This window comes from Dermacentor andersoni, chromosome 2 (assembly GCF_023375885.2).
Source record: "Dermacentor andersoni chromosome 2, qqDerAnde1_hic_scaffold, whole genome shotgun sequence".
Classification (NCBI taxonomy): Eukaryota; Metazoa; Arthropoda; class Arachnida; order Ixodida; family Ixodidae; genus Dermacentor; species Dermacentor andersoni.
The window spans coordinates 24,001,394-24,023,280 of NC_092815.1; the positions used below are offsets into that span (position 1 = coordinate 24,001,394).

General features: G+C 41.7%; 1 protein-coding gene across 1 annotated transcript in view; it reads right to left on the reverse strand.

Annotated features, from left to right (window-relative positions):
- Positions 1-2,099: 2,099 nt before the first annotated feature.
- Positions 2,100-21,887, reverse strand: part of LOC126542777 (uncharacterized) — a 41,898-nt gene continuing 22,110 nt past the window's right edge. The window contains exons 9-17 of the mRNA XM_050189835.3: positions 20,263-20,326; positions 18,132-18,241; positions 16,367-16,513; positions 14,018-14,098; positions 12,946-13,081; positions 10,382-10,481; positions 9,349-9,449; positions 6,911-7,072; positions 2,100-4,228 (exon numbers count right to left, since the gene is read on the reverse strand). Coding sequence (XP_050045792.2) covers positions 2,958-4,228; positions 6,911-7,072; positions 9,349-9,449; positions 10,382-10,481; positions 12,946-13,081; positions 14,018-14,098; positions 16,367-16,513; positions 18,132-18,241; positions 20,263-20,326 — 2,172 coding nt within the window. The 3' untranslated portion in view covers positions 2,100-2,957. The remainder of the gene's footprint in view (positions 4,229-6,910; positions 7,073-9,348; positions 9,450-10,381; positions 10,482-12,945; positions 13,082-14,017; positions 14,099-16,366; positions 16,514-18,131; positions 18,242-20,262; positions 20,327-21,887) is intronic.

Below are 21,887 nucleotides of genomic sequence, written 5' to 3' on the forward strand. Positions count from 1 at the left end.
AATTCATTGTCGGTCCCTTTAACTAACCTGAGGAAGACCTTCAGCTTGGTTACCAAGGTGGATGCCAGAGCTTGGGCTATGGCCTCAACCCTTTCTTTTGCCAGACAAATGCCTGCTTCATCATTATGGTGGCCAAGACAGTGCACCCTACTTTGTAGAAACTGACATTTCTTCGTGTTAATACGCAAGCCGTGTTTACGCAGCCTTTCCAGAACTTGTTCCGTTCATTGCTGGCATTTCTGTTCTGTTCTACCTGAAATTAGAACATCACCTAGACAACAAACTGTGCTTGCTATTCTATTTAAGGGACTCCATTACGGACTGAAGTATTTCCAGTGCACTAGGAATTCCAGAAGGCAACCTGGTATATTGAACAGCCTAAGATTAGTACTGATAGTAAGCACCTTTTATGACTTCCCATCCCCTTTTAGCTGCATGTATGCCTTCAACAAATCCAAGACTGTGAACTTCTTTCCACCAGCCAAGGACGCAAAGACATCCTCTTGCAAAGGTATCAGGTAATGCACCACAGTGAGACAGGGGTCCAAAGCTACATGACAATCTCCGCGAAACCTGATAGTTGCGTCATCACTCTTGGGAACAATTACAAGAGGCGTCACCTATTCGCTTTCTCCTGCCCTATTCGCTTTCTCCTGCACTGAGTATAACACTCCTTTGGCTTCAAGGTCATCCAAGTTGTCCGCTCTCCGTCAGCCAGTGCCACAACCAACGACAGCCTAAAACAAGCACCATCACGCCATACAATAATGTCATGCTGCTTTTTCCTGTGACATTTGTGCCTTTGTAAGTATGCAGCCAGAAATTAACTTGCTCTAGCTGCATCCTAGCAAAATGCCTGATCAGTTCATTTTCTGGAATAATAGATACGGTCGACCCAAAGTCTATCTCCACTGAAATCCATTTTCTGTTCACATTCAAATGAAATTTGTATGAGAGAGAGAGAAAATGAAAAGGAGAAAGGCAGGGATGTTAACCAGACATACGTTGCTACCCTGCACTGCAGAAAAGGGATATAGGAATGCAAAGAGCGAGAGGTGAGAGAGAAAGAGCACTAGTTGTACGCATACTTGAAGGTGCTGTATACGGACAATTTTGCTTATGGACCAAATATGTACAATCGAACACTCGACACTTCATCTTCTTCAACAAAACTGTTCCGTTTAGTATTGCACATGCTAGCCAAGTGCCTTATCTTAGAGCAATTAAAGTGTCTCGATGACAGCATTGGGGTCAATGCTCTTGCCAACATCTCAAGCACAGTGGTCCACTGTGTAGTCCAGCCATCCTCTTTCGAGACAACATAGTTTTCTGACGAAGCTTGTTTCCCCATGGCCAGTTGGTGTCCAGAGGAGACTGGGTCGAGGTGCGCCCTGCCTCAGCATGTTTTTCAAATGCAATGTGACATACACATTGCCATGAAGGTTAATCATGGCCGGTCGTTGCTGAAACTGTCCCGATCACACCAATTTTGCATGTTCTTCGGCAGCTTCCACAGATGTGACATGGTGCAAGCCTTTTCCTATGTTATTGCTGTCTTCAATAGCCAGCAGCTTGCATCGGACATCCTCGCTGTGTGCCCTCCCACAACCAGTTGATCCCACAGTGCTTCATTCCAAAAATATGCCTACCTCACAATTCATTGCCAGCTTCTTCAGTTGTACAATAATGTTGTCTGCCAACTCTTGTGTGCATTTGTGGAAGCCAAACTGCTCTGCTGCAACAAAAAACAAACCTCTTTGGTGGGTAACACTTTAGAAGCAACTGCTTCAGCGGCTCATATGTTTTCTTTCCAGGGGTCTCAGGAAACACCAAATTGTGTAGGGTCACATAGGCACTTTTCCTCAGCACTGTGATAAACATATCAGAGTGAAACTGTTGACACTAGCAAATGCATTGAAGCATTCAATGTAGGCTTTCAGGTTACCTGTTGCTGGACAGAACTTCAGCAGGTGTTTCATGAGCACCTAGCTGGCTTCTGTACTTTCTTTTGTGTCTGGCAAGATGCCTGAATTTTCTGCACATCCAAGACTGCCGTGGATTATTTAGCCATCCTTATCATCACTGTTAGAGGCCAGACATACACCAGGCAGAAGACACATTTATTCGGCAGTGGCTTGCACACCAATATGAATACGATAAGACACACAGCCCAATGCAGCTCGGGTTTATATACATAAATAGGTGTCACTGCTTATGCACTGATACTCATGACCCTCTGCTAGCTAGGTACACAACACACACAAGAATAAGTTATGCTCACATAAAGCAAGCAAAATGTAAACAAAGAGGCTTAAATGGGAGCACTTAAGTATTAGAATGAGAGTATTCAAGAAACATTCTCATGTGACAATTTATGCTGCAGAAAGCAGAATGTCCTTCATATGCAAAAGCAACTTTAGCATTAAACAAGCTGTTGAAATCAATCATAAAAACAAGCCTCTTACTCTTACCTCTATTAAGTAGAATTTATTGATGACATTGGATCTGAAACCCTTATTAACTTGAATTACCTATAAGTCATGTGCCATTGAATGCAAAGGTAATTCATCTCTCCTGAGTCTGCTGTCACTTGGGTGGTGTACCCTCTTAAGTAATTCAAAGAAGATGATTGACATTGAACAAAATACAGTGAGAACAATGTGCCACATGAAAGACAAGAGCAGATACATTACGGTTGCACAAGTCTAACATACCACACTGTGTATGTTATGCAGGAGTAATGCTCATGTTCACTAACGTATTGAAATGTAACTTATACAGATGTGTTACTCACTTACATTCAGTCATGTCGGCCATGACAACTTGTACAGAAGTATCAGAAGACAGGAACCTACACCTGAAACATGGCGAAGCACCTCACACGCATGTTTCTGCAGCTTACACACAAAACACCACATCAATTTACTATGTTATCCATCAGCCAACTGAAATGGCTACTAATTATTTGTCCGCCGACGTTTGTCACAAGGTACACGGTCAAACATCCAGTCATCATCATTCAGGCCAAGTTCATCATCATTGACAATTCCTAAAGTGTGTGTTGCGGTGACTTCCTGCGTTGACGGTTTACTTTGGTTAAGAAATGACAGTGTGTTGTAGACACAACTGCTTGCATTTTCAGATGGACTTGTGGTGTTTGTTGAAGAGCTACTTATTAATACAGTCCCATTTGCCACAGCTTTCAAAGTGGTGCTATGTGGCGATGTCTGACATGTCTTCACCAGCGCAAACCTTTTCAACTTCTCTTGTGCACTACTGAACGAAGTAGTTGGTCTCTGCTTTGATGCTTTCTCTGATGAGGCACAATCTTGCTCCTTCAAAACACTGACATCACCTGAGGTATTTTGTAGTGTGCAGTCAGTGACACTTTGCTGGGAAGGCTGAATGCGATTTTCATGGCTGGGTGTCAATTTATCACCTTCACTTGAGTCCCCTGATGATGTCGCAGGATGCTCTGCCACTTGCTCTGAGGAATGTACCACTCTGTGCAAGTTATCTTCAGCATGAGAGTTCACCCCCAAGAAAGGCCTCCTCTCATGTGCTGAGGCCTGATTTTTTGGCTTCCGAACAAAAGTTTTAAGTAGCTTTGCAATGTCAACACTTTGATGAACATCAGATTTGGGGGAGACATCACTTGTATTTCTTGCAAATGGCACACCCTCCTCTGATGCTTCCTCAGCCTGATGTGCCTCCGAAGTGCGCCTCTTCGTTTTCAGTGCAATACAATGTTTATGAAGTGAATTGTGGAGACTAGTGCTACATTCACTGTTAAGACCTTCCAACCGATCTTCATCTGAACTAACTACACTGTGCCGTGCTTTCTTTGAGCCGCTTTGATGCTTTTCTTTTGCACTTTTTGATCCTTTTCGACTATTGTGGGATTCTGCACATGCAGCCATTCTAGATATGCCAAGATTCCGAGCTCTCTTAGTTGCTTCATCATGATGCGACTTCAGCTGCCCTGTGTTACTCTTCTGTGATGTGTCACTGATACGACCAGCCGTGTTAACACACTGATCTTGAAAATCGTCATTAGAAGACAGGTTCAGTTTTTCGGCAGCGCGTATGTGCTCATTGCAGCTCCTGTCTTGTAGTGATAATTGGGAGTGATCACTGCTCCTGTGGAATGGGTAACTCTTCCTACTGCAGTGCCTTAGTTCCTCGTCAAGGATGTCAAGAAGGCCAAGACGGGTCAGAATAACTTTTGCTGAAAGAACAAGAAAGGTGCAGCAATGCAAGCACAATGTAACTTTGAAGGGAGCTTTGCAATATCATCAGACCTGTAAATATGTATACAGGGTGTCCCAGCTAACTTTAGCCAGAGTTTAAAAATATATTAATGCCATGTAGCTGGACAGAACCAAGGTAATGTTGTTTGCCATCACTTGGAGATACTCAAATTATTTTCTTCATTCTGCCTAATTAGATAATTAGTCTTAATTATGGAACTTCTCAAATATTATGATTAGGTGAAAGGTGTCAATGAGAAATTGTAAAGCGACATCAAAAACTCCCAATACAGCTTTCTGTTGCTCAATACAGGCTATATAAAAGTGTTTTTCCAAGCTTTAAAGAAGCCTACAAATGCACGCAAAATTGCCGCGCGACTGGCCACTCGAGGCACTTTGCGTGTATTCGCAGGCTTCTTTCACGTTTGGAAAAACAATTTTATGAAGCACGTACTGCGCAACAGAAAGCTGTATCGGGAGTTTTTCATGTTGTTCTACAATTTTAGGATCAATCCTTTTCATCTAATTATAATATTTGAGAAAATGATTAATTAATTAGGATTGATTATGTTTTTAAGTAGAATGCAAAAAAATGATAGCCCCACCCCTACCAGGAACAAGGGTGCATGCGAAGCTTGTGCAACCCTAGGGGAGCAGTCGGTTAGTTTTTTTAGCATTTGAGACACATTATGCCGCTACTGTGAAGAGGGGTGCAAGTGAAGCTCGAGATCTGCGGCTTTTCGTTGTCGTAACACTTCAGGTTCACGCTCCCTCACGGCGAGGTTGGCACATCGACGATGAGCCCTTTTTCGAGCAAGTTCCTGGCGGCTTTCATCCAATGCTGCATGTTCCTCAGCCGAATGCACGACGCACGGCCCGCTCCCGCTGCCGTTCTTTCAACACAGCCTGCTCTTTGTCCACGTAGCTGGACAGAACCAATGTAATGCTGTTTGCCATCACTTGGAAATATACTCAGATTATTTTTTTTTGCATTCCATCTGATTCATAATTAGTACTAATAATTTAACGAACTTCTCAAATATTAGTAGTTAGATGAAAAGTGTCAATGAAAAAATTGTATAGCAACATGAAAAAAGCCCACTACAGCTTTCTCTTGCTCAATACGTGCGACATAAAAGCTTTTTCCCGAGTGTGAAAGAAGGCCACAAAAATTTAGAGGATGCTTAAGCTTCGCCTTTAAGAGTGGAATGTGATAGATTTCGAAGATCCCCAACTGCTTGTCACGGTTCCCGGCAACCACAGCTTTCGTGTGGAGGTGAGCGCGATGGTGTTGTTACAAGGAACCGAGCAGGCTGAGCCGCTCGGAAAAGGGGTTTATGTTTGAATTGCCGTGTAACAGAATTATATTTTCTGCAATATTAAAATTAAACTCCGACGCTATCACGTCTGCAGATTGTGTTTAGGTCGTACTTTATGATTGCTGGATGTATTTTACTTTGAGAAATTCAATTAGTTCAGTAACGCCTCTGCACCACACGGGCCTGCATGGTTGTGGTTCAGAATTTTTCACCAAGCGATGTCCGATGCCGACACTGGACCTTTTGTGACACGGGGGCCCTTGACACTATCGCGTTAATACATGCAAAATTACTGTGCGTCTGGTTACTCAAAGCACTTTGAGTGTTTTCGCTGGCTTTTTTCATGCTCGAAAAAACACTTTTATGTAACACGTATTGGGCAACAGAAAACTGTATTGCAAGTTTTTCATTTTGCTCTACAATATTCTGATTGATGCTTTTAATCTAATTATAATATTTGAGAAGTTCATTAATCATTTAAGACTAATTATATAATTAGGTAGAATGCAAGAAATAATCTGAGTACCTCCAAGCGACAGCAAACAACATTACCTTGGTTCTTCCCGCTAGTGGCATTTGCATATTTCTAAATCTTGTTACATGATAGCTGGGACATCCTGTATACCTGTATGTATATGGTGAGCAAAACGAGACGAAGGTGAAAGCTGGAGCCAACGTTTCAACAAGTGGACTTGTTGAAATGTTGGCTCCCGCTTTTACTATGTTCTCGTTTCGCTCATCATCTTGAATTTCCATCTCCCACCTTCCCTGTGTTTTCCCAATATGTACATGCGTATCACACATAATATTAGCATTAGAAATTTGCTACAGGACATGGGATCTACGAGAGGGCTACATTTCAGCTAACTGTGGGCTCGCAGCCTGATACAGATTAATGTTTTCACCCTAGAGTGAAATATGTGGTTCACATATTGGTGTCCCCTTGGACAGCCTAAAGGAACAAACTGCAGGAAAATTTAGTATTCACATAGAACTTACACCTCATAAACTTTTGATGCCAACTGTACATAAGTAAAATATCAAATGATGCTAGTGAGAAAGTTTCTTTCAGAAGCCACATGCCACTTTGCAAAGCCAGCCCACATGCCAAGTATCTGCCTTTGAAAGAGGCCAATGTTCAAATGTACATGAGACAGATCACTAGAGTGTTTCTCATTATTACCAATGCTGCTGTTGAGGTGCAATAAAGGCACAGAAACTGCGTATCTGATCATTGTCTTGGAGGATTTCACAGGCACATGGGATTTCGAATGAGTGCATTTCTAAAACTAAAAGTGGCTGCAGTAAAAAGCAAAGATGTTGCACTACAATACAGTTTACCTTGATTTCGATACTCCTTCTCCGGGTCTGTTGCAAATCCAGTGTGCAATGCATCAACATTTTCCACAAGAGCTGAACTTTGCATGGACACTTCCATAAGTGCCACAGCGACCACTGCATCTTGGACACCAACTTCCTCTCGAAACATGAGCCTTGCATGACCTGTTGGCAGATTATAATGTGTAATTAAATGGGAAAGGCTTGAATGCAGACATTCAGATTCAACTCAATGTTTCACTACAGGCAAAGGCATGTTTTTTATTACAGCATCTGCATTGGCTGCCTTACACTGCCCTTATTCCGCATGCTATGGGGTGACATGGATGATGTTTGATCCTATGTGAGTTCACTATCATCGCTACCGTGACAGTTACTTCACAACCTAAAACCAGAGATTAATATATTACATCATCCATAAGCTTTCATTTTAAGTCAGGCCAACACTGTCTGCCGCCCTGGCATACAATGTTGGCCTGTGAGGCTGACGATGGTTATAAGCAAAATAATTGCTGCTCGCCCTTCAACTTATAGTGAGGTTTTACTGTATATATCCAAGTTAGCCTGCAATACTCAGAAGCAGCAGACAAGGGCAAGCTGTTTTCTTTTAAATTATTTTAATTTTAGTAGTTTTCTATGAGCCCACACATTTGTGTATTATGAAGTATAAGCAAGTTGGCGTTAAATTTCTTTCTGCTGAGAAAGCTGCAGCTGCACCTTTATCGGAAATATTTTAGTCAAATTTAAATACTGTGCTCGAACTAACTAAACATTTAAATACATTCGAACAGGCAAAGCTTACACAACAGTAACAGACTTCCTTGGTGACACCACAATCAGCCATTCAGGATTAACACATCAATCCAAAAACAAAATAAACATATCTCGCCACTTGTCCACCTGTTACTTTTGCAGTCATTGGCCATTACAAAAGTGGATCTTAGCTGCACCTCTAAGCACTAGCTTGAGGAGTTTATTGATTACTGACACTAAAGACGCTCGGTGACCATACTGTAACTGCATAACATGAGCCTAAAACTTGTACTAGGCGCAAACAGTTTATGTGAAACCAAGTATAAGTTATAATACTTAAGTAATGGTCCACAAATATTACTTCAAATGAGGCAGGGGTAGCAAGTACACTAGCTAAAAATATTTTTTTAGTTTGTCGCACTTGGAGGATGGGGCAAAAATGCACTCTAGGATTTCACAGCCATTATTTGTGCATGTCATGCTTTCAATATGTAATTTGTAAACATTTCGTTGGAAGACTAGAAAGAGTGCATAAAAGACAGCAAAAACACAACATGGGTGCAGACTCGCAACTGGATATTTATTGGGAAAGCATCTAGCATTGCGAGTCGCCGGCTGTGTTGTGTTCTCACTGTCCTAAGTCCTTTGTGTGCTGTTTCTAGCCTTCCAGAATGTACCAACTTGCCCAGCTCTCGATTCTTTCACATGGATTGAATTATTTCAAGATAAGCAAGTTCACTTTTAAAATGGTCATTATTTTAAAGTGAAAAGCTTTCTCTGGTTCTTTCGTCTGTTTTCGTGGTCGGTGGCTGGTGGTCAGAGGTTGACACTGTTGAAGCTTGGGCAAGTTGGTGTGACATTCTTTTTCAACAGCGCAAAGGATGAGGTCACTTGTGTTGTTCTTGTGCACTCATCTTGTCCTTGTCCTTTGCGCTTTTGAAAAAGAAAGTCAGAGGTTGTTGGACAAAGGTTAATGGCAGCAGGTTGAAAAAAAAACACCTTCGCAAAGGGCATGCACCCCTCATGTTGCAGGGTGCGTTCACTGCTGAACGCCAACAGTAATAGCTCTCTGAAGTGCGCATGCTGTCCACCTATTCTACTGCTATGGACGTGCTGGTTAACAGCTCTGTACTCCGTAGAATTACGCAATGAAACAACAAACATTACCTAAGTGTTCTCACTGCAACAAATATATGTCATCAAGTACACCATTCTTTTGATAAAACGAATAGTACCTTTCTTTAAGCATTCAGCTATTTGCTTACATTGGCAATCATCGTCGATGGTTTTTGCTAAAATTTTAATTGTGGCACCATATTTATATTTATGCTCACTTAATATTTCTTACACAATAGGGGCCAATGCAAAATACTGAAAGTAGGCTTTTCTGCACTATATTAGGTTGCCCTACTCAATTTGGTCCTCACTCTCATAGCACCACTGAACTAGGGGTAGGCTTGCAAACAGCAAGGATGTAGTGAGGAAAAGATGGCTGCAAGGGTAGCGGCACCAGCTCATGTACTCCAGCTTTATTCCCACTTATAGGGTGATGTACGCCGTATTGTGAAGGGTCAAACAAGATGTGCGAGGAAATGTACTAGCATAATTTCACATATTCAGTAAATTTTGCACATTTCCAAATATTTCACATGTAGAAGATACAAAGAAATAGTCTGATGGCTTCATACCCTGTGACAGTCGAACTAGACTCTCCAAAAGTCGCAGTGTTGTCCTGGCAGCATCACGCTGAGCTACACTCCTCTGACATCTGTAGTACTCCTGCAGAACTCTATAACAGCAACCAATACACCATGAATTAGCATTGGTAACAGACACATGACACTTGAGATGGGCATGTTGCAATCATTTTCTGATGCAAATAACTATATACTTGCTGAACAACTGACACCACAAGAAGCTAGCTGTGCTCAGGTAAAGTAACAGCTGCTGCAGCAGTGCCCGAGCCATCACACTTACAGCCAACTGACAAAAGCAGCTAGACTAACTACATTACACAAAGCACATAGCACTGAATCTTTCTTTAGTTAACGGGGTCCTTGCAGTTACACATAGTACTTGGCTCTTATACCTGGAACACTAACAAAAGCTAGTACTAATTCAAGGTCGACTGGCAGGATGGCATTATTTCTACATTTGTGCAGTGCAAAAAAGTTGTTTTTAAGAAATGAAACAAAGGATAAAATAAGAAGCTTGTAAAGAAGCAGCAGTTGTGAACCAGTAGAGTATGGGTGAGTGACAATAGCTTACATAGAATGCACATTTATTGCAAATGTTGAAGTGCTATTTGCTGCGGGTTGAGGAAATCGAAGCTACTGAATTCTTCATTTTTTCCGTAAACTTATCAACTATTGGAATTGTGCGCTTCAGTTTGACATTAATTACATTTCAATTTGAATTTCATCTGGGCAAAACAACTGACACTCACCCAAGCCTACAAGCTACAGTGATGTGACAAGCGTTCACATGTTTGATAGTTTGCTGATAGTTTGCTTTCAGCAAACCAAGGCCATCACAGATGGAAATGAAAATAACTGCTCCAAAAATAACTATAAGAATATTGTAACGACAAAGTTTAGTGCAACAACCAAGAAACTAAGAAGGAAAGTACTTTAATTAGTACTGAGCTCTTGCTCTTAGCCACCAAGTAAGCTCAATGAAAATCTGAACTCCTCACTACCAGAAATAGAAAAAAACTGCTACCTTTGAGCATCTTCAGTCAACCTGGGAGTGAGAGTTTTGATTGTCAAAAAGTAGGAGCGCATTCGGCTTATGGACCAATATCCAGTGTCCTCCCGTTCTTCTGGAAAATGCAAAGCATATGACACTTTTAATGATCCATCTGGTAATTTTTAACATGTCAAGCACCAAAGAGTATTGCAGCATGTTTGAAAGATAGTTCTGGACAACTTCAAGAAGTGCAGAGAAATCAAAACCAAGAGAAGGAGAAATCAATGCCATTAGATAACCTTATGGCATTGATTTTAGCGGAACCTTGCATAACATGCCAGTGTTTCCTAAATTCCCCTACCCTGCAATCAAACAACAAGTCCAATCAAACCTCATTATAATGAAGTTGCATTTAGGCACGAAAGCAGCTTCACTATATCTGATATTCATTATAAGCATATGTGCAGATATCAGCAGAAAAATAATTGTGATCACATCTATGTAAAGGAAACGCAAGCAAGGTGCCTCCAATAGGCCAGAAAAATGTCATCTTTACATTTCGATGGCTTGTTGACACCTTGCCGTGGTGACGCAAGGCACAGGAATGACAATAAGTTACATACATGAACTCTGCACTGCTTCGGATATGTAACAATAGGTGTTGTTACACGGGTAGACACGGTGGCTTGCTGACTGCAGTCCAACCAAGCCACACCATTGCTGACGTCATTCGACTTTTCTGACATGGAGGGGACCCACACTTGGATACTCTACTACTACGTCGATCAGTCATGCCCATGCACATAATCTCACACTCTATCGCTAAGGTCAACGAGTGCAAACGCATTAACGGCAAGCTTCCTACGATGGCTTATTACCAGCCACTTTGCAGCAGCAGTGCTTAAGCTGCTAACTCAAACCTGGTTATAACTAGAGTTGTTTCATCAATAGTCAGCCAGTAAACTTCTGGTTTAGTGCCTGGTAGACATGGCAGCAAATGGCCACTACATTTGCAACATTGTGCGTGTGGTACATGTCCAAAACATTGTGTGGTGTCCGAAATGTTGGCTATTGCCATCATTGATTGGTGCTAGGGGTGGGCAGCGATGCCACAGGAGTTGTGCTGGTCCAAAAATTTAGGCATCTACAAATCGGTTGGCGGCAGTAATTGACAGTTTTGCCACCAGAAGGTATATGGTTAGCCATGTGCACATAAAGAATTGCTTCACTATAAATGATACTGTGTGTGATCCTGCATTTTCTGCTTCGCTATGACAGAAAACCCTATAGAAATAAAGCACAGTCAACCAAATTTTGGATGTACTTCTTCATATCCAATAACTTGTTATATCTGTGTTCATTATATCGAAGTTTGACTGTTTCATCCTTTTCCTTGTGTCGCAAGAGTGTCATCACAGCTTGAATGACACAAAAAAGTCTAGAAAGGTTTTCCAGTGCCATGAGCATGTGTTACTGCCAGTGGCTGTGGGACAAGGAGGTTTGACTGATGCATCTGAGTAACGCTGTTCTATGGGCGAAATCATCCACACTGTGGCATCAAAACTTCTATCTCACTCCCGCAGGTTTTATATACATTATGCCTAGAAGCATATTGATTACATGTGATTGCAAGAGAGCAAGTTGCCATGATGCTTAGCACATGCAGCTAAAAGCCATCTCTCCACTTGCAATTCGAAGCTGGGAGGTGGGTTCAAACACTGTATGGTGTACATTGCGAACCGACTACCGGTGGAACCGTGATTACGTGCAACTATATTTAAGCGCCTCTTTGTAAGGCGCATAATTAGTAGCATGAGCAACTGACCCAGCGTGTCGTCTGTCTGTGTTCACTTGCAACGGGGATGGAAACCAAGAAAACATGTGCACACTTAGTAGCATGCCAAATGAGTCCGAGGTATCGCTGTACGACAAGATGAAGGTACATCAACTTGCCCAACTGTCGGTTCCTGTTACACATTTCAGTGTGTGACTCGGGTCTGAAAAAACTTGCTTTAGGACCCCTTTAACTGCTTTCACTGTAACTAATATTATCAGGCTTAATGTTCAAGTATGATGAGCACTTCGTTACTACGGAATAAAGTAGCAGCGCTAACTCAGAAAGGTAGAGGTGCCACCACTAACCAACCTGGAAATGTTTAAAACCACTTCAGCAAATCTAGCACGATGATCTCACCCCTTTTCTGATATTGAGGAGCAAATGCTCCATATGGAAATCATAAAACATGCTCTACGAAGAAAAAATAAGCTGACATAGTAAAAAAAAAGTGAGGTATCAATAACAGACTACAAACTACAACACTGCCACATACCTTCACAACTGTTAACGATTATAAGGGCTAAAAGCAACCTACCAGTAAAAAGCATATTAAGTACAGAAGTTTCCATCATGTGTTTAGTTATTTTTATAATAAACCATACTTTCTATAAAATTTCGTGTCAATTTATTTCACATATTTCAATCTTTCCATCAGTCTGAACAAATCTCAGTGTCTCTCAAAGAGTATGAATATTATTGCGACTGGAATGTATGTGTATTTGATGAAGATATTGGCTTTACATCATTTTTTTTTACTCACCAAGTGGGTTTTGTCCTCGGAGAATAAATTTGGAGACCAGTCGATCCCAGTCTTGATTATGAGAATCCTTCAAGACAAGAACTAAGTCAAATCGACTAAGCAAAGGACTGGCAATGCCAGTGTTCACATCCAGCTCCTGCAAAAGTATATGTTGTTAGTGTAGTGAGTATTTATGCAGTTTTGGCTTCAGTATCAAAGTTATGTAGCGCCTCTACCAGCCAACCACTTTACACCCTGTGACATCTTGTCACATCATTGTACATAACCAACCATCCCCTGATCATAAACTCATTATTCCTCCATTCTCTGATTGCGTCTGCTTGCCTCCGTGTCGCCCAGCTGGTGGAGTTCTTTGTTCAGCCATTTATGCCTCCCCGCTGGCTGCCTCAGCAGTTGCCACATTGGGCGCCTCCATTTTATTTTATCCATTTACACATGTCCCTACATTTATTTTTGTATCTTTTCTATTATGTATCCTTTCTATATCCAATAGGCTTCTGTTATCCAGAGGAAGCTGTTACTGGTGAGTGCAATGTGGACATTGCCTATATGAAAGGGTGCATGGTGTAGGAGATTGATTAATCTTCTATCTGACTATTTATTAAGCCTTTTGCTATCGAGTATTCTCTGCAAGAACAATCCAAATTTACCGAATGTATTTATTTGTTCAAAGAAACATATACACAATGAAACAGCCAGAAATACGTACTATTGAATATCTTTGTTTCAGAACAGGGTTTAAGAAAATACATTATGAAAAATCTAAAATGAGAGGTTGTTTAACTTTAGTACTAATAATTTTGCTGCAGGGCTTCAAAACTATAAGGTTAGCTGAGAAAAGTGTACTCTTTGCATTAAAATAGAGCAGTACTATCACTCTGATGAACACCTATATAACTTATGTGCAAACTTACACAATGTAGTGAAGTCAAACCTGTGCGTGTAGGTTTTCATATGCTTGAGCTCAGCTTGTTCTCATTGGGAATGGTACAAATTTTGACAACTAGCCTGGCTCGTCCTTGGTATGAATGCCCTCCTATCACATGCAAGCTAGTGAATTCAGCTTCCTTACCCCATCTGCTGAGCACGAGCCCTTTGGATTTGTGGCTGCCAGCACAGAACATCTTGTACTCAGCTTGGTCACCAAGCCTGCCTGTAACATAAAAGGTTGAGGCAGGATGAGATGCGACCACGAAAGAAAGAAAGAGAGAAGAACAGGTGAGCAAGAAAAAAAATGAATGACCGCTTAAAACGTGAGTGCTGGATTGTCAATGGTAACTGAAGCTGGACATGCATGCACATTTTGGCCAATGGATTGGCTTGGCTGACCTGCAGCTGGCAAGCCAACATGATGATCCCCTATGATCATGTATATTGCACAGCTGCATATTGACGATGGTTCAAAGCACATTTGCACCTTAGCACTGTTTATGTGCCATGTATCAACATGATGAGCAAAACGAGAACAAGGTGAAAGCAGGAGCCAACGTTTCGACAAGTGGACTTGTCTTCTTCAAGGCGACATATGCATTCCTTGCCACGGTATATATAGGTGGGGTTCTTCTAAAGGGGAGAGGTCGTAAGGCGGGTGCGTGCAGCAACGAGCGAAGGTGTGTTAGCAGCGAAGGTAACGAATTGAGAATAAAGGAGTGCTGTGCACAAAGCCAGGGACACGGCCGTCTGTCAATCACATGTCAACGCTTGTGTGTCAGCCGGGATGTCAATGGCGTGCACAGCAGCCCTCTATTATGGTCGTGGGCTATAGTGTCACTGAAAGAGATAATAGATGGAGCGGCAGAAACGGGTGCCTGGGGGGAAAAATAAATAAATAAAAAGAAAAATGCTAAAATGGTATAAATAAATAAAAAGAAAAAAATGGAAAGGAGAAAAAAGAAAAGGAGAAAAAAAAAAACGCTAAGAAACCAAACTAAGTCTTGTTGCTTATAGCTTGAAATTTAGCATAGCGAATAGATTCTAAAGCTCCCTTTGAAACGTTTATGCCTATTGGTTGCAATGTCTTGAACTTATGGATGAGGTATGATTCTCTGTATTTTCTTTCTCATTCAAAATGGAAATTTGACTGAAGATGTAGAGTTTAAGTTCATCAAAGTTATGACCTGGTTGGTTGAAATGCTTGGTGACGGCTTTAGGAAGCTCTTTAGCTGTGTTCGCGCAATGTCAGTTTAATCTGACGTTCACTGATTGTCCCGTTTCAATGATATATTGTTTCTTACAGAAGGAACATTCAAGCAAATAAATCACATCCAAACTTGTACAAGTGAAGCTAGATTTGACTTCGTGTGTATAACTATTTGCAGTGCTTTTAATTTTAATGTCACTTTGAAGGTGCCTGCAGGTTTTGCACCTGGGGCGACAACATGCTTTAATTATGGGGGAACGCAAGTCGCCATGGCTAGCCACTAACAATCCATCAAAATCAACAGGAGACTCTCTGCTGGCCTATCAGAGGCATTACATTTGCACTTCTCTCACAGAGACCCAATAGCAAAACTTTTTCTCACTAATACCAGCGTGTACGCTTACAGTAAAGTTCAACTGTACAAGTACAGGAATGAGGAACTGCTTAACTTATAGGTCTAGCCACTGAGAAACTGGCTATGTTCACCTAAAACCATGCACCTGACCTTTAGCTGCTCAGTCTGTGGTCTGAGACCGCAGACTGAGCACTACTAAGGGCCACAGATGCTGGTTTGAATAACCTTAAATTTATATTACTGGAAAATTTATACACTGATTAAATATATAGACAGGTATGTACACACACAGAGTATATGCTTCCTTCAAAAGTACCCAATAAAATCGCATTACACACATATAGTGCTAGAGAAAATATTGTCACCTGAGTCACTGTGTGTTTCAGAATATTTCTGTATAGGTGACTGTTTTGTCAGCACGTGATTTTGGAAGATAATTTTGCATAGGAGCCCCCCCCCCCCCCATATCATGATTATCTACTGCTTTATGAGCATGTGCTGTCACCGCGTGACTCATTTTTCGCTAAGAGGAGTCACCTAATCTTAAAGGTATTTGCTCAGGGAAAAAACAAGTTTGAATCAACTAAAACCTGCTTGAATTAGATTACCTTATTTAAGTACCCCAGAGACATACATGGCCAACCAAAAGTTTTTAATGTTAGCTTAATTAATCAAAATTAAGAACTATTTCAGAATAAATGATCATGACTTGGTAGATTTAGTGATTTCCAAAATGACTATTAAATTGCTGTCATCTGACTTTCTTTATATTACTTACGAAAGATATCTGTAGCCTGGTTGGAAGTGTTTGTTGTTCATTTAGAAAATGTGCATCCTTTAGGAATATCTTTTACTTGCTAAGTCACTGTGCTGTCTTGCAAGCTCATGTGGATAGGGTTCAGCAAGAACAAGCTGAAGTAGCACACCTTCGCCACACTGATTGTCTGCTGCTCCATGGCCTCATGAATGCTGCCACGGTCATGCTCTCGAATACTGTTGAACTCATCGATGCAACAGATACCTCCATCTGCCAGGACCAAAGCTCCAGCCTCCAGCTGCCATTCCCCACCATCCTGCATGGTTGACGCACAAGCTGTGTCATCATGACTCTTCAACACAAGCATGCTAAAGGCAAACGCAGTGGCTCATACCAGCAAACAAGATACACTTGCCATGTGAACTGATTCTGCTGCTGATGGGAGATATAAATAAATAAGACTTTGTCAAAAGTTGAAACTGTATAAGGAAAATAACATGTACTTTTGGTTCCCACTTATGAACTCTAAACAAATAGTAATTTGTTGATGGATGAAACTGGCATTTGCAAATTGTATGTAGTTATCTCGATCAACTCAGAATATTATCTTGTAGTCCATTTATTCCCCTAATATTCTAGAAGATATAAGAATGCATTCAGAAGTACCTAACGGAGTTGTTGTTATAAGGTTACCTATTACATTATCACTTTTTCTAGATTCTTAAGCGCAAGTAATGAGAGCCAAATGAAGCTCTTTTGTACAGTCCCTTTTAAACCAACACATGGGCTTTGTTGTTTCTAAATATTGAGTAAAAGCCTTCTAGGTTTGCTTCAAACTATGTGAAACACCCAGAATAGCCATGTAGGAAGTACATGTGCTACTTCTTTCATTACACATTGTTTTTCTTTAGTATCATTGTAGAACTATCACGAACAAGGTGGCATAGCTGGCATCTGGGGATACTTGTTGTGGACTGTTGATCCCCAAGACCCAACTGTCAATAAAAGCTGTTGCAGCTGTTGGAATCAGCGCTGTCACAAGTTATTCAACAAGTGGTGCATATACAAAAACCAAAGATATGATGCTGGCTGCAGCTTATGGTGCAATATGCTACATCAGAAAGAAATTAAACATTTCATCAAGATGGATAAGCAGGGTAGTGTTGTGACTTTGGGGTGGAGGACGAGAGACGGACTCTTTCTGCAGACGAGGAAGAAACGAAAAATTTTATACAACATTTACAGATAGTGGATGATAGCGTACATGTAGCTGTAAGAGCACATCAGACCGACTGGGCGGCTGGAGGCGACTCTCTCTTCACAATGGGCCAGTGCTCCCTTAAATCCTTTTGGCGACTCCTCGTTGGCAGGAACCAGGTGGAGCGGATGATGACATCAACCACGTCGAATTCTTGATTCGTTGCGGAGATGGCTGGGTGCTTCTTGAAGTCACCTACCGTGTCGAATTCTTGATTCATCGCAAAGAAGTGGGAGCTCTTGTCACCTCGATGATAGGCACAAAGTATGGCAGCTCCCGTCGCTTCGATGATAGGCACGTGGTATGGCACTACAGTAGTTGGCTGACATTCATCATGAGTATTTTTTCTAGTATGAACCCCATGGGAGCAATCTTGTGCACAACAGCGACAAGCGACGTGATGGAGATGGGAGGGCAGGTGAGCACGAGGTAACGGGATCAAGTCCGCACTGGGGGCTCGTTCCTGCTCCTTCTAAACCAGATAAAGAAGTAGGGTGCACGCAGCTCTGCTTGCTCCGATTCAAGCTTGGCTCCCCCCACATCTTTCCTCGTCACTTTGATGGCATATGACATCAAAGTGACGTCATATGACATGGCGAAGTGTCGTGTCTTCTTTCTTGGTCTGTGTTGCATATGAATTCGTTCCATACAGTGGAACAAATTGTTGCCAACTTACCTTGATTGCAGCTGCAGTAAGGCCGGCACTAGTGCTGCCAATCCCTGTTGTCAAGACCGAACGAGCACTCATTTTGGCTGCATATTTCAGGAACTGAGACTTGGCTGTTCCTGTTCATGTAAATAAAGATGCTTCCATAAGAGCAGGCAAAAAGCAAAACTATATGTAATTAAACTCGGAGAGATAATTGTGCAGATGTCTTTAACACTGGGCCACAGTGCACAGAGTTGTCACGTCTGGACGTAGCTAAGTTAAGAAAACATGGTAGCTGACACCACCACACTCCCAACTCATTCCACTGTTGTACTCAAGCATGAGCGAAACCTATCACACTGAAGCGCACATAGAACTTTCTGTTTATAAGGAATGACCAACATTTAAAACTGCAACATTTTTTCACAGTGACAGCACAGAATTTATAGGTGCAAAAGGCAATGGAGCATGCAAATGCACAGCATCGTTGGATACAGAAACGTTAGCAACAAATGACAGCATTGTCCAGTCAGGGGGACTTGGTAGAACACAAAAAAAGCAATTGTCACTCAAGGTCAGAAATGCAAGATTAGATCCCTTTTATGCACTTTTTGATGTGATGGACGCTTACCATTTGTATTCAGCAAGGTGACAAAGTAGTACTGATGGTAAGGAGTGATTGGTCATAATGTCTAAAGAAGCTTTATCAAAAGATGTCATGCTTCATGCATTATTATAATAAGCACAAATGGTGACAGAGACTTCAAATAGTTCCAGGAAATGGTAGGTAATGTTGCAAGCAAAACTGTGGGCTCCCTGCAGGTTTATGAGAACCCTGTTTAACGATGGGGAAGGTTTATTTGCTATGTCAGAAGCCACATGCCGACTGAACAACAGATAAAATAACATGTTTATTTATCATTTTAGTTTTTTGTACCTTTCTCCCCTGAAGCCACTGATAATGTCATGCATGAAAGTCGGGGATGCAACACAGCATTCACCACATTAAAAAAATTGCAGCAGAACCCATCTCACAATGACTGTCAAAGGTAATGCATTAATATTGAATCAATATAGCGACATATCGTATTGCCACCGTCAAAACAAGTTATGTAAGAGGCACGTACTGCAGCGGGACTCCTCTTTCGTGCTTCCCTACATATCTTCCCTACATATACTCAGCGCCATCTAGTGCTGCCACCGCAAAACCTACATGTGGCCTCCAAAATGCAGGGCACACCAGTGTGTGCGAATGATGAAAAATGTGCCATACGGCAACCGCTCTCCTCTGTCATGCTTCCTTTTGGACGGACACACTGCACCACTTAGTGGCCTCCAAGATGAGAAGCATGGCACGCCAATGCCTGCAGACACTGAGATTTGCTCTCTCGCTTGTCACACACTCAGTGGCACATCGTCAGTGACCCAACTTAGTGAGAGGTTCACAGAAGAGCGGCAAATCCATAGTGCATTCATGGCACAGCTCACTAAAGCGTTGGCGTGAAGGGCATTCATTGAAAAGTGGCCTATACAACCAGTGCATTTTGTGGCGCAGCCTGCTTATGTGTCAGGTTGCTGTTCTTGAGGAACTCTTGTGACAAACCCAGTCACCCAAGTTCGCATCAAAGAGGTCCACTGGAGACTGGCACTGACCTAGTGAAGCATAGCCAGAGCTGCAAGTTGGCATCAAAGAGTTTCTTCAAACAGCAGTACCTAGCCAGTCCCGCATCTACAGTACTGCAAGTTGGTGTCAAAGAGTTTCTTTGAACATGGTACCGACCCACTCCCACATCTGCAGTGACCCATGTTGGCATGAAAGAGGTTAGTTGAAGAGTGGGACATATGTACGCATTGCCACATATTCAGTGACCCAAGCTGCTTCAATGGTTGGCTTCGAACCCCAATACTTCAGCACAGCAGCTCGACGCGCTACCCATTCAACAACAAACTACTCAGTGACTCAAGTAGGTGGGAGAATGGTTAGATACAAATAAACATACCTAGATACAAAGATAGAAACATACATACATAGACTACGAAAAGTGCCTGAGGTATCTTAAGCTAATGCATTAAAAAGCAATGCACGGCCCTTTTCAGGAGCACAACAAAAATAGCAACCTAGGGCTTGGTAGTTGTACATATTAGCTGCAAAACTCACCTGGATCTCCGACAAGGAGCAAATGGGATTCGCCACGAATTCGAGTGCCACTTGTATCACAATGCTGGAAGTTAAAATAGTTTCCAAGCTTTAAAGGTACAATATAGAATAACATGAGTAATTGGCAAGAATTTTTCACCACTTGAAGATTTAGGAAGAATAAATGCCAATCAATATTTGGGTAGAACTGGGATTCAAACACGGAATCCTTCCTGTTTTCTAATTATATCTGATTTCGAATAGTATCTGGCTTGGGATTACAGGATACCAGGCCATGTACTATAACCATTCGGCTATCATCACACTAGCACCAGCATGAATTCACATCGGTCACTGCTGTTTGTGAAAGAGCATGTGTTTGTTGTCAGATGAAAGAAGAGGCATGTATAAGTCTTCAAGGAAAAGTTAAAGTGTTGATATTATTTATAAAAAAAGAAGCGGTTGCAATTCCAGTAGCCGTGTGATTGTGATTAGTTTCTTGTTGTGAAATATTTGCGATGTTCATTGTGCAAGCTTCTACTGGTCAGGTTGAAGAAAAACATGTGCGCAAGTGTTCTGTCTGTGGGCAATTAGAAATTACGGCATTCCACAAGTGCAACGTCAAATGGCAATTGTTCCTAACACAAGGCCAAATTCCTCCGTGTCCACTCTGAGTGCAGATATTACTGCAACAATTAGTAAGAGGCACTGTTTTCACACATATACCTTGTGAAGATTCATGATCACTTTCACATGACTATTTCACACATGTCAACTCTGCCTGTATATGTGACTTTTCACTATAACTGTGCAGGAATAATCTTTAGGGCCCAACAGACTTTCTGAGGTGATATGCCCAATAACCACTGCTGTGCTGTGTTGCTTGCCAGTTCCTTGTATCTGATAGCCGTGCCCTGTGCTGAGCAGCTGTTGTCTTTATATGTCAAACATCTATTTTTATCTAGCAAGTCATTCATCACATATTTGAGGCTTAAGGCCCAGACATTAAGGGGCTCTGAAACACATTTTGAGCATTTTAGATAAACATCTTAGTCACTAGACAATGAAGTCATTATCATCTGGGCCGAATAGTACTTCTGCACTCATAGCCTACCTGCTGTAGCAACAACTTGATTTGCACGAGTTCGTTCATTTTGAATATATATATATACAAGCAGCGTGATTGGAAGAGAATGAAAACATACACAGCGGCACTAATCCTGTTGTGTATTTTTTTGTCCTCGTCTCCTCATGCTGCATTATATCTTCAACCACCTCCTTTTTCATTTCACCTCCTACAATCCCCTGCCACTTTTTGTGTTCACTCAGATACACCTTTATGATATACATCAGCTGGCTTTCTATACATGTCACAACTAGGCAGTGCCTCTGGCAGAAGCAAAAGTGGAGAAGTATCATAACTGATGGAGCAGTCGTGCTATCTGGTGGTGAAGTATACTGCTGTGCCAGTGCTATGGGCTTCAAGATCTATGCTTCTGCTAGAAGCACTGCTTTAGTGTGACTTTCACCCCCAGTGGCCATTGCTTTTGCGAGTATGCAAAAATATAGATTAAACTTGGTGGGCAATTCAGGAAGCTAAAACAAAGAGCAGATGGTCTTTTGAACAAAGCTGTAGGCTCCTTGCT